General features: G+C 39.2%; 1 protein-coding gene across 4 annotated transcripts in view; it reads left to right on the forward strand.

Moving 5' to 3' along the window:
* DCDC2 (doublecortin domain containing 2) overlaps positions 1–22,136 on the forward strand; it is a 183,771-nt gene that overhangs the window by 144,231 nt on the left and 17,404 nt on the right. For all 4 annotated transcript variants that reach the window (XM_036026448.1, XM_036026446.1, XM_028511125.2 and 1 more), the window contains one exon: positions 12,642–12,742. In XM_036026448.1, the coding sequence (XP_035882341.1) occupies positions 12,642–12,742 (101 nt within the window). The remainder of the gene's footprint in view (positions 1–12,641; positions 12,743–22,136) is intronic.

Consider the following 22,136-nt stretch of genomic DNA (forward strand, 5'->3'; position numbering starts at 1 on the left):
AGCTAAGGAGCCTTTTGTTTCTTTGTCTGAAATGATTATTAATGACAATAACATAGAGAATGATTAAACTCAGGTGGACACCTAGAAGGAGCCTTGCTCCCTGGGATGGGTGCTGCTGTGCAGGTTTCTGTCTTTCTTGCCCTGTCTCCTCCTAGCCTCTTGCTTCCAGCAGCCAGAATACCAGGCTATAATCCATTTAAGTATTTTAGGTAAAGTTCAAACTCCAATAAATGTCTGTGAAGCAAGAATGATTGGTATTTTTATGAGATACAGTTCTAGTTATATTGGTATTATCAAGATGCAGATGACCTGTTTTGGTTTAACTGGATCATAAGTAAACAGGAATAATGTTAGTTCCTACAAGAATGCTAGGATTTTGTTAGACCCACTTGTGCATTAGAGATAGGTTTAGCAACATCTTTAGGGTGCTGACATCTGTGACAACTTCATTGGGAGGCAGAAGTCAGAAGATGCAGATTTAACCCCTTTTTATCCCTTACAGACTCCATGGTCTGAGTTAGGTTTCTGTTTTGTGTGTTTGTTTTGTCTATGGTCTGTCTTCTCCACAGCCAATTATCTTGAAAGAGTGGCCTGTATTGCTTGTCTGTTCATACCCCTATATAATCTGATTTCTATGCTGTATTAAAATTGCCCTCACCTAGTTGACCAGACCATTGAGATGCCAAAGCTAGAGGACACTTTTTAATACCAATTACTTATTTATTGACGACTTTCATTTTTCCTGTGGCTTCCTCAGCAGCTCACTGTCTTATCTTTTCTTGTACCTCTCAGATTTTTCTATCTGCCTGTCTATCTATTCATTTATATTGTACTTTTCTTCAGTCTTTGCTTCTCTTCTGCCTATCCCTTAAATATTGTTTCCTAGAATTTTGTCCTCAATCATCTTCTGTTCTCAGTCCAGTGCTCGTTCAGACCCATGACTTTACCAACTGTGTTTTGGTGGTTCTCAGATCTGTGTCCTCATCTTAGAACTTTATCCTAGTTACAGACTTTCATTTCCAACCACTTTCTTGACGTTCTGTCATGGTACTCCCGGGTGACTCAAACCAATTATCAAAATTAAAATGTATCATTTCCCTTCTTACTATCCTATTCTTTTCTTTTTCTTGTCTTAGCAAATAACACTTCTAATCATTTAGACACCAAACCATAAACCTTAGGGTTCTGTTTGACTCTTTTATCTCTCTCACCTCCCGTACCCAGGCATTTACAGAGTTGTCGCATGAGTCCTGTCCAGCCCACTCTCATTGCTCTCATCCAGGACATACTGTGTCTAGTGCAGTGCCAAAGTCAAAGAGAGCAGTGCCTGTCCCTCTACCACAGATTCCTGTGCTTCAAACCTCATGGCACCTTTCCATGCTTTCTTTCCCATTTATTGCTTTAAAGTCTCCAGGCTAACAGCCTTTTGTCACTTCAGTCTGACCCACATTCCAGGCTTCCTTTTGACAGTCTCAGCTAGCCTTCTCACTCTGACCTGGTATCTCCACCTCAGCAGCATGGTCCTGGAGGACCTTGAGTGACACCTTCCATGTCTCCCCCTCCACACACACCCTGCCATGAGCCCTCACTCCCCATCTGTCTGGGCACCCCTACTTCCAGAACACTCCCCTAGTCCTGTGTGTCCTACTTCCAACTTAAAGTTCTTTGCTTGTTCTTCATTATCTTCATTATCAAGTTTGAATTCTTGGTCCTATCAGACAGGGTGTTCTGAAGTACTCCCCCCCTCATCTGTCAATCCCCAGCCCTGTAACCTCACTGCAGCCATGCTTATCTAACTGCAGTTGCTGAAACATACCATGAGCTTTAGAACCCCCAAGTCTTTGCGTACACTGATCTTCCTGTGTAGGACACCCTTCCTCTGCCCATCAGTGACTAATTCTGTCTGTCTTCCAGTTTGCAGCCTCTGTCTCTCAGAAGTTTTCTTTGACTGTCACCCCTCCACCACCAATACCCTTCCCTATGCACCTTTGACAGCTGGTGTAGCACTTGTTACATTTCCCATTTTTTGCTGTGATTTCTCCCATTTGTATTCCCCAGACAATTAGCATCTTGAGGCCAGCACCTTGTTCTTCTTTTATAGCTGGTGTCTAGCGCATGCCTGACCATGAGGAGGATCAGTAAATATTGATATATAAATGAATGAATGAACAAAAATTCAGGAATTTAAGAGTACTGTGTATTTCTGTTATATTCAAATACCCCATTTGTTACTATGATACATTTTCCATTTCCTAGAGCAGAGAAGTATTTGAAGTGTGGCTAGCTCTTTTATGGACTGGACTACGCAACACAGGTTAGCCAGAATCAGGAAGAAGAATTGTGAATCTCAGGCCACTTATTAAATAACTCCAAGTCACTGGGGTACAAAGAAGAACAATTCACTTGCTCTGATGAACCAAAAAAAATTTGCAATACAATTTTTATAAGGTTTCAAAATTAGAAGTGAGAAAGTAAAGCTGTATATACTTGTTGGTTTAGGTAAACATACTCAGGTGTACTTTATTTCAGTCCCATCATCTAACATAAACTTTGGAAATTATACTAAAATGTATATAAGTTATAAAGTAGTCTGAAGTTATAAATTCTACATATTATAAATAAATATGTGCTTTATTCTTAATACTCTGAATAGCTCTGACTTTGATGAAAATTGAAAAATGTGTCTAAAAAGATTAAAATAGAATATACAGATAAAGGCAAAATTACCTGTGATCTGGGGAAGTCAATGATAATAATCCTACTTATGCTTTGAGTCTGCACTCAGAAAATTTTGTTACACACATTTAGTGTCAAGGTAAAATAACTATGATGGTTCCAATAAAATCTATATAAACAGTTAATAGTTAATTTTAAACAGCAACTGCATAACTGATGATATTTTCAATACCCTAGAATGGGAGTCAGGGAATGGGAAAAAGCCAGATATTTCAAACTGCATTCGAGAAAACTCAGCCTTTGTAAAAGTGTATAGATAAAGTTATTCCCATGTAATATTTTAAATTGCCAAAAATATCACTTGTGATATTCTTGTTTTTGTGAAGAGTTCCCATTTGTGTTTATGAGCCATAACAAAATATACGGAGAAAATTAGTGATTAAAAAACCATTTGGATTATATTGCTATACTAAGTTAGATGCACTCAGAACATTAGCTGTTATTTGATTAGTTTTTCATCCTTCCTAATGATAATATACTTTCGTTCAGAGGAGTGTGAGAAGGATGTTGCACATTGTTGTAATAAGCCTCAGAGGAGGATTGGCTGATATCCCCCCATGAGGAAGTGTCACGACTCGTAAGTGCCCCTCCCTCTCCGCCTCACCCCTTGCTCGTCGTGGTGAAGTCCGCTGCACGTCAGGTCAGCTGTCTGGAAGTGCTGTTTTTAAACTTCAATAAGATGTTGGGATGACAACAATATGTATCTATGAAGAGTTATAAATTTAATGTATCTCACATGTGAATGTGGTTTACATTAATATTAGCTAATGAAATTCATTTTCATGTCACATTCTTACCAATTTTAATTTTAATTTTGCCTCTGGTAACATATAAGACACTTATAAAGAGGGCATGATTTTCCTTGTAAATCTAAGTATTTTGTTTTTCTTAAAGTATTATAGCTGGAAGTCATAAATTCCTTATTTCCCACATTTTTCTCAGTAATCTACTGAATTTAATGAGCTGCTTTCTAAAATTAACATTTTGTTTTTTAATGTAATATTTTTGTGAACCAGTCTCAATAGTAAACCATAATAAAATGTTTATAGTTGCACTAAATGTTCTTGTTTACATATGGAGTTTCCACTTAATAGCTATCTGGTATTGGCATAAAGTATTCAGAACAGGCATTATTTTGTCATTTTTTAAATCTTATTTATCCTGATAAGTTTCGACTAGTTTAAAACACTGAACATATTAAAATATAGTTTAATAATACTGAAAATAATTTTTCATAATTCTGATAAGGTGTTCTTTACATAAAATTATTGGGACTAAATCACTGATTATCATCAATTATATAAATATATCATAAATTAATTATTTATAACTTTTTTACTTGAGAATATTGAAGTATTATAATGTTACTAAGCTGCAATACCGATGCATTGAAACTAGGAAATGCCTTTATTTCAGTGGTTCTAGTTGCAGAAAAGCTAAAAAAGTTTCAAGCATTTGTTTTCCATTTCTGTGTGGGAAACAGTTTCATATTTATTAGGAACTACACAGTAATAATATGACAACCCTACCTCAGCAGCTCTGCTTTCAATTTTTAGGCAATAAAATTCATAAGGGGTAAGTGAGAAATAATTGAGGAGCATTTTTATTTTTATTCGAGTATTATTGCTTTACTGTGTAACATACTCTAAAGTGTCTATTCTTGATTCAAGAAGAAAAGGTTTCAGCTGAATTTGGGTTCAGGGTGCTTCCAAGCATTGCATTTGATCCTCAGTGTAATAATTGAATGAGAGCAGTATCGTGTATCCAATTTATCCTTGCTCTTTAGTTTGTTAGCAAATAGCTTTTACTACAAGGGTTTTAGAGTGAGGGGAGCTTTTAAAAAAATCTAACCCCTTTTCTTCAGGCAGATGTGTGCATATCTGGGGGTGGGGATGGTCTTTGCACCTTCTAGGGGGAACAGAGGGAAGTAACAACAGAGGAGGATGGGAGCAGAGGTGTCCAGCTGTCTGTCCTTGCCCAGCAAGTATCTGCAGGAGTCAGAAAGGTTTACAGTGGCTACTGCCCTCAATATTCTTTGTAGACCATACTTTTTGGACTCAAGATATTTCTTATTGATTCTGTAACAAATAACCCCAAACTTGGTAACTTAAAACAACACACAAACTTACAATCATGCAGTTCTGGAGCTCAGAATTCCAAAATGGTCCATGCTTGGCTATATAGTCAAGATGGTGGCCAGGCTGTGTTCCTTGTGGAGTCTCTAAGGGAAACATCTGTGCCCTTGCCTTTTCCCACTTTGTGGAGGTTGTTGGCCATTCCCTGGTTTATGGCCTCTCCCTTCTTCAAAGCCAGCAATGGCTAGTCAATCACTCTGACCCTACCTCTCCTGCCTCTCTTGCCTCTCCCTTTAACTTATAAGGACCTTTGTGATCACATTAGATCCCCACAAATAATCCAGGATAGTCTCCTCATCTCAAAATCAGTTAATTAGCAACCTTAATTTCTTCTTCAACCTGCATTCACCTCTGCCATACAATGTAACATATTCATAATTTGTGAGGATTAGGATGTAGACATCTTGGGTAGGGGCGAGGAGCTACTACTTTATCTACCACACAGAGTGAGTTGTTGATCCCTGTGTAGGTTGTACATCAGTCTTCTTTCACTTTAACTCTCTTTATCCCCCTACTCGTCCAGATGTTGTATTGCCAAGTGTGTCCTGATTGAGCCAAAAACTCCATAACAACATGAAGAATTAATGGACTGGGCTAGTGGCTTTAAATTCTGTGCTCCTTACATTCTACCTCATTCTACCAAATATTTTGAATGTCTGTTCTTCATTCTTTCAACAGATACCTTTCAAACACCTGTGTGTTGAGTTACATACTGGGGATAGGGCAGTGAACGATGCGGGCATGCTGCTCACCCTCCTGGAGCTTACTCCTTGGTGGAGACTGACAAATACTAAAACACCAAGGAAAATATCAGCTAATAAGATATGCTAGGCAGAGAATTAAAACAGAGCAATATGGATGACTGGATGGCTACTCGAATTGGAACCAGGAAGGTTTCCTGAGATCTGAATGACAAGGAACAACCAATCATGTAGAAAAGGGAGGGGGCATCCCAGGCAAAGAGTGTAAGAAGTACAAAGCCATAAGACAGGAAGGAATTTTCTGTTGAAGAAACAGAATGGAGCTGGAGTTTAATGGTCCAAGGGAAAGTGTAGTGAAATGAAGTACAAGAGGGAGGTAAGTGCCAGATCACATCTCTGTAAGCCCTGGTAAGAAGCTTGGAGTCTATGTATGAGGAATGACATTAGAGAGTTTCTAAATATTTTTAAAAATCTATTAATATCACTTGGCTACTATACAGAGGATGAATGACAAGATAGCAAGAGTGAAAATGAGACATTAATTTGTAAGCTGTTGCAAGTAGCCCAGCCAATAAATAATGATGATCAGACCACATTGATGGAGGAGATGGAAATGATATTTTCAGATTTGGGATATATTTAAAAGGAGATTGACTTGATAAGGCAGCAATGGAATATATGCAGGGAGTGAGAGTAAGATGGAAATAAGGGTAATTCCCATATTTCAGGATTGAGTGGTGGTGCCACTTCCTGGGATGGGAATATAGAGGATGAGGTTTAGGGTGGAGAACCAAAGTTCTATTTTGACCATGTTGAGGTTGTGATGCCTGTTAGACATACAAGTTGAGACATCAAGTTAGACAAGTGGATATATAAGTTTGGGATCTATGCAGAGGCTGATATAGATTAAAGTATCATGGGCATATCGATAAGTTCAAACCATGATCTTGGTGAGATTATCAAGAAGAGTGTATAAATAGTGAAGTAGACTCATGATGCAGTTCTGGGGTGATCCACCTCTTAGAAGTTGAACAGAGGAAGATGTCTTGCCCAAGGAGACTGAGAAAAAGGAGCTGCTGAAACCAGGAGAGTAAAATAGAGAGATAGACAGAAACAAGTGTACATGCACAAACACTGAGAGAGAGGGAGGGAGGGATGGAGGGAGGGATGGAGGGAGGGAGGGAGAGAGAAAAAGTGAGAGAGATTGCCTGTATTAAAAGCTGATGAAAGATTGAGAGATTGAGTAAGATGTAAACATGAAGGTGACCATTGTGGTTACTGCTCATTTTGACAGGAGCCATCCTTGTGGGGTGCTGCCTCAGAAGTTGTATTAGAAAGTATGTGGGTGAGAGATGGAGACAGTGATGCTAAAGCTAATTCCATGTTCCACTGGAGCTAAACCCCCTACTGCAGGTGGTACCTTCCCTGATGTGTTGTAGCTAGCATGTCTGAAGTATCTACAGCGATAACTACACAACCACTGCACATAACAATTTCCATTATGATCTAAACTCACCAATTTATGGTGCAAGTTTATTAGCAGTAATAATAAAGGGAAAGTGGTAAGGTTTTGAAGTGCTTAAATAATATTGCCCTTGATGAAAAACTTAATATTTTTGCATACTTCTTATGGAATCTACCCTTGCAAACAGGGGTTTTGAATTTTTAATGTTTTATCTTTGCCTTCTTCCTTGGAGTGTGTCCTTAGTTGCTCTTCAGCACTGACAGAAGGGAAGCATCTTCTTACTGTATTGTTCAAGTTACTTTCCATTGTAGTTTGGTCTTCTTGGCAACTCTTTGGCATTTAATAATTTTAATTTTGTGGTGTTAAGGCCTGCCTTGGAACTCTCATATTGAATATTCACATCATTTTGAACATTCACCCTGGCTCACTGATCTTAGTCCTAGATGAAGTATGTACACATACAGGTTCTATTACAAGTAACACTTTTAAACAATGCCAAAAATTTGGTGTTTATGTAATGTTTTGTATATTAGTTTTTTAAAAACACACATCTTTTTAAAACCTGTTTGGTGGCTGACACTGTGCTAGGCACAGGACTTAAAAAGACAAAAGTTATGGCCTGTGCTCAAAGGGGCTTGTAGCGAAGGGGGCAGAACTGATGCAAGAAGTCATTAAAACCAGAAACCATTAAAGGAGGTACATGTGACAGGGAAGTCATGCCTGGGGAAGCTAATGGTTCTGTTTAGTTGTGGGATGAGGGGATACCTGAGGCTGTTTTATGGAGCTGAATAGGGTCTGAAGCATGATAAGATGACTCCAACAGTCAGCCACCCAGTGATGAGGGTACAGCAGCAAACTAGATGTTGAGGGCAGAGGTGTGAGACAAACTAGCATCACCATACCATGACCCGCACATTCCTTGGTCATGATTGCACATGGGCTGCAACCAAAGTCTCTCTGTGTGGTGGGAATGCTATGTGGTGAGGAGGGGTGACAGGATTGTCAGTGGGTGGAACAGCTCAGCACATGGGCATTGCAAGTATGGAGATGGTAGGGTACAGGACAGAGGGAAACCTGGGCTGGTGAGGTTTCTTTTGAGGAGATGTAGAAGGCACATTCAGTGACAAGGCTGAGGATTTATAAGAGTTAATTATCAGCCTGAAGGTCATAGCAGGGAGAGCTAAACACTGGCAGAGTGTGTGAGTTGGAGGGTCGTACAGAGCATAAAGAAAGAAGGAAATCAATCCGTACGTGAGAAAGAGATTAAAACAGCAACTCGTCTTTGGTCTCCCTTCAATAGAAGTTAATTGAAGACTATGTGTTCAAGAATCATGCTTACTCTTGGGAAACAGGACTTGTAAGGCAGGAAAGAACGCATATGCACGTGGAAAGAGACATAGCGCGTGTCTCTGTGATCTTAACACAAGATGCTTAGCCTGTAAAGATCAACCTTTTCAGGTTTCCCAGAATGCCCTTTACACAGCAGGTCATGACGTATACAATAAGTCCTTGCTCAACATCATCAGTAGGTTCTTGGAACCTGTAACTTTAAGCAAAACAACATATAATAAAATCAATTTTATTGAAGTCTTAACTGATAGAAACAAGAGTTAGTTTCCTATGGCATATATCTAGTCACAAAAACATCACCAAACTTCTAAGTAAAGACCCTAAATACTTCTAATATTAAACATTGAAATAAATATGAGCTCTACATATTTTTAAGAAAGATGAGTGAAAACAAGTCAGATCATTATTTTCTATCCTACCAATTCTAGTTCCTGGCCTCAGGTGGCCAGAGCCTATCCCAGCAGGTCTGGATGCAAGGTGGGACCCATGTTGGACGAGATGTCCTTCCATCTCAGGGCCACTCATACACACCCACACTCAGATTGGGACCTTTAGACTCGCCAGTGAATCCAACATGCACATATGTGGGACGTGGGAGGAAACCAGAGTCTCTGGAGAAAACCCAGACATGGGAGAATGTGCAAACTCCACACAGACAGTGGCCTTAGCTTTGAATTGTTGTATGTTCCTCATTAACATTATAACAAAATGATGTTAAATGAAGTGATGTTATTCAAAGACCCACTGTATTTATGCTGGCCGGTGTGGCCTAGTGGTTGGAGTATTGTCCCCATAACTGAAAGGTTGTGGGTTTGATTCCCAGTCAGGGAACATACCTGGGTTGTGGGTACATCTCCGGTTTGTGTTAGTACAAAGGTAACCAATCGGCGCTTCTCTCACATCAATGTTTTTCTCTCTCTCCCTTCCTCTCACCCTTCCTCTGTCTCTCTCTCTCTAAAATGCCCTCAGGTAAGGATTAAAAAAAAACCACTCCTCTATTTTTTTTTATTATTCAGCATTGTACATTAATTACAGTATGGTACCACCATGTGCAGCAATTTATTATGTGTTAGAATAATATTAATTAACATGGGAAATGTTCCTGATGTGATTTTAAGGTAAAAAACCTTTAAAAATTATATACAGTATGATCCCAGTTTTATGAATGTGTATGTGTATGTTTGGGTGAGGGAGAGAGGGGAAAAGAGAATGTCAGTTGTCACAATATTAGTCCTTACCTCTGGTTCGTGAGATTAGAAGAATGTTTATTTTCTTCATCTTCCAAATTTTGTAAAATACTTACATATTATATAAACAACTTATAGTCAGACCGTGCTATTTAAAATATTTTTCCTAGTCATTCATATAACCCTTTTTAAATTTATATAGTATGTACAGTTAAAACATGAAATCCTAATAGGCTTTCTTCTACCACAAAGTAACTTTTTAGCTGTTCTTCCATTTTTCTTCACCGTTTATTCCCATGAATTTCTTTCTGACCTCATTTCTATCTCCATGCTGCCAAGGAAGATGGCTTGTGCATCTCAGTTCACTGCTGACTAAAACCTCCCCCACACCTCAGCCAAACCCTTTTATCTCTGTGTTCTCTGTCTGTGCCACTGTACACGGTGCTGGGCTTTGCTGATTGTGTCTCTTCTGTTTATACCCCGATGGTTGCCATTTTCCATTCCAGTGCCCTTTCAGTTCCATTGTATTTATGACTATCGATCTTATTCTTCTTTTCTGGTGAAATGTTTATTCTAACACACATCTGCAAGCCACTCATAGCACTGCTAGGATACAGTTATTCATCTCATTGAATGTAGGTATTTAAGAATATATTTTTTTGTATCAGTAGGTTTCTCTTTGTAGTATCTTTGAAAGAAAGTACAATACTTGGATGCAAAAATGTCACCCATCAAAGTCCTGCATGTAGGTCAAAGCTACTGAATCCAACATCTGTCTCTAAAGGTTAACTCAAGGAACGTTTTGTGGATGAGTGTGATTGTTATCTTCTAAGGCAATTTAGAAGGTAGAAATGAATGTCAGACATACCTAATTTTCCTTTTTAACCCATTCTGGAGGTAACAGTTAATAAATTGTACAACCCTTTCTGAAATTAGTTTATTCTGCCTCTGCACATTCTCAGAGTTAATGAACTCCACATGTGAATAAAACAATTTATTTTTTTATTGTCTCTATTATTATTTCCTTGAATTCCAAGATCCAGGATTTGATGGAGGGCCATGTATTGGCTTACCCTGTCCCTTTGACTCCAATTTTATAGGCTTGGATTTGCCCCTTTCACTCTCCTCCTTTAGGACAGAGTGATTGTTATTTGACTCACATCTTGGTGTGTCCCTCCCAGTGCTTTGCTGAGAGCCTGAGCAAAGGCCTGTGTTGACTCCAGGCCCACACTTGTGAGAGCACCACCCCATTCTCTGCTTTGTTTTCTAAATCCCTTCTGGTATCACTGAGCTCTTGGCTGCTGTTTCATTCTGGACCCATGTCCTCAGCTGTAAGACACAACAGAGTCAGGACGTAATCCTTAGCTATGCTTTGTGGGGTACATCCTTGGGGGGATGGTTAGTTGTAGAGATAATCCAGAATAGCTGCCACTGCTAAAGCCACCATTCAGTAATGATTTCATAGTACATCCTGTTATGTGGGTATATTTTCAATTTACATGCACATGTAGGATGATTTAACTGAGACAATTCGAGTGAATGAAAAATTGCTTTGCTTAAGTATACAAGAGCTGATGGATGGAAAGAGAGAGTGAAAATATTTTGTTGGAGGAGAGAAAAATCCAGTGTGGGATTACATGAATGTTGTAGGTGATCTTCAACATGAATTCATCCTTGTGGGTTAACGTAACATGCATAATCAGCTGTGAGAGTCTCTCTGCTATCCCTAGTTTTAAAAAAAGGAGGGTAGAGCAGCCATCATCCAATCAAGTTACAAAAAATGTATTTAAAAATGAATTTTTTTGTGAGAAACCAAAAGGAGTTCGGCTTTGTCTTCCTCCTCTCCACGCCCTCCCTCTTCTCCTCACCTGATGGACCCTTCCCAACCTCCACAGGGCCCGGCCTCGGCCCTTCCCTACGACAGCACTTGGTTGTGTCTGTGTCTCCGCTGGCTCAGGGGCCTGGAGGAGACTTGAGGGAACACTCTCCGTCTCGTTCCCTAGCTTGGAGTGTCACATTGTGCCTTCCTTAGAATTGGTCCTCAACAAATGTAAAAATATATTTTACATTTAATTAAGAACGATCTCATTCTTTAACAACATGAAGTGTTATTATGTGAAATGGGTTCACTGTGTTCAGGGAATAAGCTTTATTTAGAGGAATAGAAGAGGTTTTAAGACAAAAGATAAAAACGTATTTTGTAGACTACAGGGGTAATGAATAGTATAATAGAGGCCCAAGAACAAGGCAAACTCTCCATCCCTGGAGATCCTTAAATATTGGACCAAGAAAACTTCAGTGAGAGTGGCTGATGCATGAAACCTGTCTTGAGGCAAGTCAGCAGACATAATGACAAAGGGTCCAGTGAGTCTTTGATTCCTTGGCCTGAAGAAGAGAAGAGTGAGGGGCAAGATGTTAAAACTACTTCAAATATGGAAAATCTCTATTGTTGCTTCCATAGGAAAACAAGTCAGGGGAGCTTAGAGATCCAGGTTACATTTACAGTTAGGGATTTTAAGACGTAGATTGTGAAAATCCTATGGAAATCTTCAAAATAGAAGATCAACTTGTGTGCGAAGTGGAGTCATCTCTGTGATTCTGTTGCAGTAAAAATATTTTATGTTACTCTGAACAGAGAGAATCATTCCAATACATTATATTCAGTGTATAGAATTCTCTTGGGAAAGAAAAACATATAAAAGTGGTATTTTAAGGCACTAAGCATCATCACTGTTTTAGGAATAATAGGGAAGAACAGAGATGATAAGTGTGAAGTCCTTCCCATCCAAATAACTTGGCAGTGTTGTGCCATTCAATCAGAGCCAATGTACAGGAGGAGTGTGGGACAGACCCCTTCTCTGCGGGGTCGGCCTTGCTTTAGACCTTTTCCCCGTGAACTTGCAGAAGACTTGTGGGGAGAGGGCTACAAAACTCCTATCCATACAAAGGGCACTAATGTACCTACTAAAAACAATCTTCCTCAGGTATTTGATTGTAATTTCTACATTCAGCCACATGATGTCACAATTGGATTTCAATTTCACTGTGTATTTGTCTCAAATAATAGATGAAGGCATTTTCAAAGCTGGAGCAGAGAGATCTGAAACACGGGGGGCAGCAGAAGTCCAAGAAGATGAAGATACTCAAGTTGAGATTCCAGTGGATCAGGTAATCACCATGCCTTTAAAAATATGTATATCAATTACCGCTATTTTTATTTCAAGTTTATGTTATCTGCTCTGTGCTGTTTCTGTGCACATGGTGGTTAAACCTCTCAGGTGCAGTGTGATTGAAAACCTTAAAAACACAAAGAAACACCTTCAGTTCTTCCTGGTATTCCCACAAAGAATAGCCATTTTCATGTAGTATTTTTAAATTATTACTATGAACAATGATATATATTTAATAAAGAACATTGAAGAATTTAGTGGATTGGAGTTAGGTATGAGATATAAAGAGGGAGAAAGCTTGATACAGAAAAAATAATATTGACTTGGGGTTTTATCTACAAAAAAAGTCCTTCATTAGAGAAGCAGGGTTTTGTTGTTTAGTTTTGTTTTTAAAATATCATGGTATTTTCTCCTTTAGCCTCCTCGAAGTTGTGGTGGTTGGAATTCTGTCATAAAGTAATTGCTTATGTAAATGCAACTCAAATGTTTGCTGCGTGTATATTGATTTTATTTCCTAGGCCAGCAGGACACTGCACGGTGTGTGTGTGTGTGTGTGTGTGTGTGTGTGTGTGCGCGCGCGCATGTTTACACACATTTGCTATGGAAGGGACTGAGCAATATTAATTTTAGCTTAATGATGCCAGAAATAAATCAGACTTTTTCATACAATTCAATCAGGTTTCTTATAGTCCTGAGTGGAAGATGGGAGTGTATGTGAAGAGGGAAAATCATAATCCCATACTCAAGGGAATGAGAGGTCACTAGGAATTGCCACTTTTTCTTTAACTACTGTGTGATGATTCCTTTTAAAAAGCAAATTTCACAATCCAGCTCATTCCATAAATGACCTTCTCAGTTGTGTTTGCCATAACAGGGTGTCAGTGCAGTTGCTGCTTGATTATTCCGCAGGCATTGTCTGTAAGCGTCACTGTCCTGATGGCAAACCTGGTGTGTCAACAGTTGCAGATTTCAAAAATCCAATTTATTATCCAGGATTAGCTACAACTAATAATTTCTTATAAACTCCAGTTATAGATATTTTTCCTGAGGTTAAATGGAATTTTAAGTCTCCTGAAACTGTAATTAAATATTGTAAGACAAAGAAGAGGTGTATATACCACAGCTAATAGCTGCTGAAACCAAGACTAATTTATATTCCAAAGACAAAAAGCCAAATACCAAGAAAAAATCATAGCATTATTACCAAGAGAGAAATCTCTTTATCATTTAATGAGTTATGGAATCTGTGATAGGTATTTCTCTACTGGTAAGTTTGATGATCACAAGGTAGGGTGGCTGGCAGGGGGCACTGATCACTGACCATAGCTGAGCAGCCTTGGACAAGTGTCCTCAGAACTGGATTTCTTGTTTGACTGGAGAATGCTAACTTATTATAATACAAGTATGCCAGAGAGACTGATTAGACAGATTGGCGAAAGCTGAGCAATATCGACTAATTGATGTCATTTTGAAGGACATAAAACCAGGTAATAAAAGACCAGAATTATTTTCTTCTTTGACTCCCTGAGTAATAGAGTTGGGGTTGTCTAGCTCATGTGGTTGGCATGAGCAGCACATCTTGTCAGGGCTTAGAGTCACTCTCTGTGTGACATGGTGACCATTGGCTCTATGTCCTAAGCAGCTATTTATAAATATTGTGAAAAACAAAGTGAGAGTGTGGAGAAATTAGGGCCCATTATATTAACAATAACAGTGGGGATGTGATCTCAATGGCGATCCTCATGGAACAATAGCTGCTGTTCATTAAGGACCTACTGAGTGCCAGGCACTGTAGTAGGCACTTTTATCTCATATAATTGTGGTGATAACCCTTTGACATAGGTTTTATTATTATTTCCATTTTATTTAGAGGAAGAAGGTGAGCTTACATAGGTATAATTAGTTGTCCAAGACTGTACTGTCAGATAAAGGGGCAGGTCTGTTTAACTTCAAAGCACTTGAGTGACATGGAGGAAGAGTATCAAATATGAAAAACAAAGTGAAATTAAAAAACAATTATTAACCCAGGGATCAAAATTTTTGTGTAAGAAAGGAAATGTAGTTATCTTATACAACTTGGCTCAGATACAAATGATACTTACACTTCCTTTCGGGCTATTCCTAGTTAACTTCTTTGAGTTGGTTTCCTGTCACTGGAGGCAAACACAAGGCCCTCAGGCCGAATCCAGCCCTCCACCTTGTTTTATCCATCCAGAACCTTGTTTCTACCTGGTGGCAGCACGGAGCTCCTTGCCCCTAGTTAAGGAGTAGTTACATTTACACAGTCCTAAAATGACATCCGGCCCTTGGAAGGCAATGGTGAGGCTGATGTGGCCCCCAGTGAAAATGAGTTTGACACTTCTGAATGGTTTATGTTGTAACTTCAATGAAGAAGGGTATGTGGGGGGTGTGTGTGTATGTGTGTGTGTGTGTGTAAATGTCATGAGAAAATTGCCCAAGTAATTTAGCTGTGCCTGAAAAGCAGATAAACTTTTAGAAGTAAATATCAAGACCTCTGTTGGGACGCAGTTCTCTGCAGAGGTCTTGTGTTTATACCTTGTGAGCAGAGGTACTAATTGCCTTTGTTCTGGACTGCCTTTTTAAGTATAGTGGATAGGCTTGGAAAACAGGGATAGTGACTTTCTCTGGAGTAATCATTCTCAGACAGAGGAGATTTGGGCAATTTCTGGGGACATTTTTGATTGATAGAGCTGAGGGAATCTAGTGGGTAAGCAGCCAGGGAAGCTGCAAAACATCCTGGTACCTGATAGCGCTCACACACACAAAATTACCCAGTCTAAACTGTCAGTAGTGCTGAGATTGAGAAATCTTGCTGTAAAAAAAGGTGAGGTTTGTTTATCGTCTACTGTAATAAAGGTAATGTCTCCATATGGTGCAAAAGTCAGGCAGGTTCACTATCCATTATGGAATATTGGGTGTCATTGAATTGTATACTCAAACCTAGTTAAAATGGCAAATTTTATGTTTTGTATATTTTACCACAATAAAAGTATTTGAGAACAAAAGATTTGGGCTCTCTAAGCATGGAGTTTTCCCCCTGAAGTGCAGACCACTGTCAAATCATCTAGCCCCTTCACGTTGCCCTGTGGAGTGGGGCCTTGGGTCTCAAGTTCAAGCAGTGATGCTCTCACTGCTGACCTTGCTGTGAGCAGTGCAGTCCTGTTTCTGACCCACAAGTCTGATGCCTTCTGCCAGCATCCATACCACTGTGGTAGGCCAGTGTATTAGCTGGCAAGTTCGGTAAAATTTCAGACTTTTCAGTCCTCACCAGCTTCTACTGGCATTAACTAGCACATGTGTTTGTGTGTGTGAGTGTGTGTAATCGGGCATTGTGGATAAATTCCACCCAAGAAAGAGTCTGAACTCTGTCTCAAGGTCGAGACTCTTTTTATTTTTTAGCGACAAGTTAATGATACTTTCCAAACTTATGGAAAACTAAAGAATGCCACATTCTTTGACATATTCAGAAAGGTCAAAACAAATATCTTTTCTTAGGGAAGAGTTTAGGTCTAATAAGAATTTGGTACTATTATTAGAGTACCACACACATCCCAAATCAATCTGGTTGTCCAAAAGCAGTGGGGCAGGTGCCTTACTCACTAATACCTGTGGTTCTACCCTGGCACTGATGATTCATGTGACATCATGCTCTATTTATGAAATGTTGCTTTTCCAAGTTAAGGAAGCAAGAAATGAGCCTGTTCCATTATATTCATGTAGCTTGCCCCTAATAAGTGAGGATTAGGAAGGGGAATTTACCATTTCAGAAACAGTGGCAAATAAATATGTATAAAATAGGTAAATAAGCAATTATGTTTTAGATTTTGTGCCATTTGACCGAAGAGAGTACAAGATGGAGACGGTAACTTGACAGTGGTTTGGGATTGTTTTATAGCACTCGCCGACAGTCTGCAGTTGACTTTGAGCAGTACAATAGTGAGAAGTGCCGAACGTCTCTATGCTAGTTTCATCAGATAGCACTTAAGTCAGTGTCATGAGCACTGGAGCAGAGCAGTGAAAGCTTTTTTCTTTTTTTAATCGTAGGTTGTGATATTTATTGTTTTCTTATTTATTTAAAACTTCTTAATCCAAATTACACACATAATATTTTTAAAAGTCAACCAGTTCAACAAAGATGATAACAGCAATGGTGATCTCCTGCTCCGTTTCTCCCCACCTGGGTGCCTTCCCCACAGAGGTAACCTATTTGAACAATAAAGATCCTTTCAATTGGTGACATTTCAAATTTGACAAGATATATTTCCTGATTTTATTCTTCAAATTTAGATATTATTTACTAAGTTTAATGGCTATGGAAGATGATTATTTAGATCTTCTACCAACTCTTTCCCATCCCCCCTCCCCAAATAAGGCCACATAAACAAAAAAACCTCACACACATGCCTTTCCCCTTCTTTCTTTGCATTATAATTTCATAATAATTTTTGGCTAAGTCAGTATTTAAACTGTACATTATTTTTGCTATGTAAGGACAGTATTATTCTTTGCTGAGCATAGAATAGTATAGTATGGATACTCTGGGTACATTTCCTTTCTTGCATAACCTTTTATTCCTCCTCCCTATTGTAGTATTTTAAAAAATTATTTGCTTAGTGTGCGTGTGTGTGTGTGTGTGTGTGTGTGTGTGTAGTTATTACCTTGCCATTTCCAAACTCTGCCAGAACTGCAGATCTCCTCTTGGTATACTCAGGCATATGTAGTGATACTGAAATCTGTTTCATCTTTTAAGCCCTTCAATCACCTGCCTCAAGCTGGTTAATTGTTCTGTAGATCTGCTTTTCAGGGTTATCCTGGTATTTTTCTTCACCATTATTTCAGGAATTTCCTTTGTTTCTCAGTGGATGGACCCTCTATTTCTCGGATTCTTACTCTTTGTTGGTTACACCTTCATGGAAGACACAATTTGTCTGAAACTTTGCATGTCTGAAAATATCTCTTTTTTTCTATTCAAACTTAACTATAAGTATGACAAGGTATAAAACTCTAGGTTAGATATCACTTCTCTCAGAAATGTTAAAGTGTTGCTCAGTTGTCCTTCTCATCTACAATGGCAGTTGGGAAAGTTTTGTGCCATTCTGTCTCTTGAGCCCTCAAAAAATAACTGCTTTTCACTATCTGGAAGCCTTTAGGCTCTTGTGTTTGGTATTCTGAAAATTTCCAAACCTGTGCCTTGGTGCAAGTTTTTTGCTTATAGGACTGGATGTATAATGAGCTTTTTTATTATTGAGAAAAATTGAATGATGTCTTTGATAACTTTCTTCTTTTTATTTCTCTCTTTCTGAAACAACAAGTACTTGGATATAGGCCCTTCTGGACTCATCCTATACTTGCTTCTCTTACTTTTCATCTCTGTGGATATTTTTTCTATTTTCTCAACTTTTTTTTAAAATTCAAAAACCTCAGTGTTTATCTTCCATATGTTGATTTTTCCAGTCATTATATTTTTAATTTCTAAGAGCTCTTTTATATTCTCTGAATATTCCTTTTTATAGCATCCTATTCTTGTTTTTTTGGATGTGATATCATCATGCCTTATCTTTACAAAGTTTGGTCTATTATTTTAAGCTTTCTTTTTTTACATATTATTTTCATTTCTTCTGAGTTTCTTTTTTCTTTCTATGTTTTGATGTCCATCTCCACGTTAGGGGATTTCCATGCCTGTCTGGTTAGCTTTTAAAAAATTGAAATTTATTTGTCATGTAACATGAAATGAATTTGAACTCTGTATCTGGTTAGATTTTAGCATGAAGCAGTAGAGACACTGTGTGTGCATAGGCAGAGCTCATCAGGTTGGGGGAATCTCACAGCAGGGTGATTGGTTTTTGCCACTTGGTTGGTAGACCTCCAGTTTCAGTATCAGTATTTAGAGGGGTATCAGAAAGGAGTGAGAAAAAAACCCCCACATTTGTTCAATCTTCGGTGTTTAACCAAAAATCACTTTCACACTAATTCATCTTCCTAGAATTTACACAGGGGATGGCAAATGGGCAGTGTGTGACCGGATCTCCTGTGAGAGAATCTTCTTTGGCTTGCACAGGGCTTATGATTCCTGAATCTCTTTAGCAGGCCGTGTACCCCTCAGTTCACCATGGACCGCAGCATTCCCTGTTATCAAACACCTGTCCTGAAATCACACTTGTGTTATTTTCCCAGCCTTGGGGGGCATTTGAGTTTGTGATTACTGCTCTACACATAGAGCACATAGTGCCATTTTTAAAAATCTGCAGCTTAGAGGTTATATAACCAGAAACAGGAGGGTTGAAATCCAAATATGCCCATTGACATAGTTTTGTTCTCCATGCCCTGGTCTCATCACTTGCTGCTACTTAGGGAGAATCAGTGATCACTTACAGCTTCTCTCATGAAAGGCAAGCTAAATGGAGAGCTTACTTGTATTACTTTCTCATATGTATTGGAATACACAGAAAGACAATGGAGTCCACTTCCTCTATCAGACCCCAACTCTGTTTCAATGAAATGTATTTATTAAAATAAGAATTATAGGGTATTTAGAACCAAAAGGGAAGCTGGTTCAAATTCCTTGCTTCACCATTGAAGAAACAAAGCTCCATAGTGAGGAAGGCCATTTTCCCACAGTGATAGCTATTGACGAGGGAGTCTGTATAGTCGTGCAGGGCTCCTGGCTTCCAGTTTGGTGCTCTTTCTGATCACCTCAAGGAGGGAAGTGAGGAGGTTAGGGACTTACTATCCTACCTACACACAGCAACATATCCCGTCTGTGTAGAGGGCCACTCGGCCTTTACTGCCTTCCCTGAACTGCAAGGAGTGATGTGCGAACAGCGCTGCCACCAGTCTTTATTTTCTAGTCATAGCCTTTCAGTGAATCATACTCATGTTTGGTGCTGTAAGCATCACACACAGCTGGAAGAGTGGAGGGGAGGATGCTCTTGCTTCTTAGTTTCTGTGTAAATCATCAGGCTTTGTGTGACATCATGATTGTAGGTTTATGATTAATTGGTAGAAATGATATTCAATATTAAACTGTAGCCTTCAGGGAATTTTGATGTAAGTGAAAAAAAATCAGTGTTTACTTCTAAAGTGAGAAAACTTAATGGGGACTTTTTCCTAATGACTAAATATCCCCTTGCTATCTAATCTAAGTCTCCAATGTATTATATCTTCTCATATGTGTGCTGCAGGAACTTGTGGAGCTTGAAAGGGCCTGGGTGAGCTAGCTCTCAGCATGTAGCTGGCCCGAGTGTCACATTACTTGTGCCTTTACAGAGTCACAGCCTCACTTTCTGTAGGTTATCACACTTCGAACCGTACATAAACCTTTCTTCCCCTCTGTGAAAGTAAGTCTCTGCAAGCTGAAAGCAGGACACAGTACTTGGCAATAATGAAAAATTGAAACTGATTATTTCAAAACACCTCATTGCAATTGGATAGGAGATGATTTTAGTTTCCATGGGGACAGAAATAAAAACAAGTGCAGTAACTTCTGTACTTTCAACAACTGTGTCATAAAATCCACCTCAACACTTTCCACCCAAACCCTGTAATGCGCTCACTCTTACCAGATTTCAAGTATAGCAAATGTTACACAGAGAAGTGGACATCTAAAGTAGTCTTGTGGTTTGGGGGTTGGTTCTGAGCTCCAGTTTCTAGGTCCAGGGAGGAAGACCTGCTAGGTGGGAATGGAGGGGGTGGGGTGGTTAAGCAGGATATCTTGACTGGAAAGTTTGAACTTGAGCCATTATTTCAGATAGCAAAGGTCTTAAATATTAAAATACATTACTCAGGGAATTCTGATGTAAATATAAGAAACATTAACATGTACTTTAACATGGGCAGGACATCGGCTGTAGTTTGTGTTTACATGCCTTTTCCATTTCTAATTTTTGGGGCTGCTGTTACTGTCAGGGATGTGAGCTTAAAGTGTAAATCATTTGAGCAGCTCCATCTGTCTGTGAAAATACCTTCAAATAACTGATGCTTTTGATATTTTGTGGCTTATTTCCATATTCCATCTTCTCGTATCAGTCAGGAATCCTGAGTTCATCTCAGTAACTACACGCATATTCTCTAGAAAAACTGAATACTTACGGTTTCCCCTGAGCTATCCCTGCAAGGATGTAGCCAGCGATAATAGCTACCAGACCTTTTCTGTCTTGCCATACAAATCAACTGTTTTCTCAGAGGGTTCGTCACAAAATAAATAGTAAGATACACAAGTAGGCAAACTCAGGCAAAGACATCTGAAATGCCAATGTTGTTGTTAAAGAGAAAATCTGCTGTCACTTTTCTAATACATATTAATAGCAATTGCTTGTGATAAATAAAAGTCTCAAAAAAGGAAAAGACCTCATAGAGGTCTTATGAAAACCTCCCTTTAAGGGTACATAGTACCTGTAATTGTACATATGTGTAAAATGTCTGTTAATTTGGTTGTGCTCTGATGTTCTTGATGTTAGAGAGGCAGTGAGGCTGGAATCATCTAGATGACTTCTGCAATCATTATTTTGCTGTACTTCAGTTTATGTGGCAGATACTGTCCTGCAGTATCCATCTTGGCTGCAGATGCTCGTTGAAACACGAGAAAAACATACACAGAGACAACCAGGTCCTGTGGGGAAATAGGAACAGAAGGGCCACTCTCTCTAGTGGAGAGCACACCGTATCTCTTCCCAAGCAGATTTTTATTGAGAATACAGACTTAGTTTGTGGATTTACAGTCTGGCAGAAAAGATCAAAAGAAGTAGGTGACTTACAAAGGTGCGGACAGAACCCCCACTGTGATTCTGGGTAAAGTTTGGGGTTTTATCTAACAGGGCTCAAAGGGCAGTTTTGGTTTCCCATCTGTGCCTTCAAATTCTAATCTAATAACATCCTCCAGCAAACAGATCTCACAGGATTTTGCATATTCTATGTCCCAGGCCTGATTACCCCAGGGGTCTGCTGTTTCTGGTTTGGGCTGTGCCACCCCTGCTAGCCTGAGTTAACAGAGAAGACAAAGGCAGCCAGGAGACTTGGATTTCTCACAAGGACTCAGGTTCTGACAAAGCCGAAGGGGTAGGGGTTGATGTCCATCACCCCTTCATATCCACAGCCCCGAGTCTTTTCCCTTAGGGCATTCTCACCTGATCATGTCTGTCTTAGATTCATTCTTTCTTAGAAAATTGTTACCCATCATTGACTGCTGATCATGCAAGGGAGCCAGGCATTAGAACAGGCAGTGTCCATGCCAGGGAAATAAGTTTTGTCTCCTTAGTGGCTCCTGGTCCAGAGGTCTTTCACTCAGCCTAAGTCATGGGGGGTTACAGCTTCCTGAGACCAGGCAGGGTGGTCCCCAACAAGTTTAGTAAGTATATAGGACAGAATATAATGGA

The sequence above is a fragment of the Phyllostomus discolor genome, chromosome 5, assembly GCF_004126475.2.
Source record: "Phyllostomus discolor isolate MPI-MPIP mPhyDis1 chromosome 5, mPhyDis1.pri.v3, whole genome shotgun sequence".
Lineage (NCBI taxonomy): Eukaryota > Metazoa > Chordata > Mammalia > Chiroptera > Phyllostomidae > Phyllostomus > Phyllostomus discolor.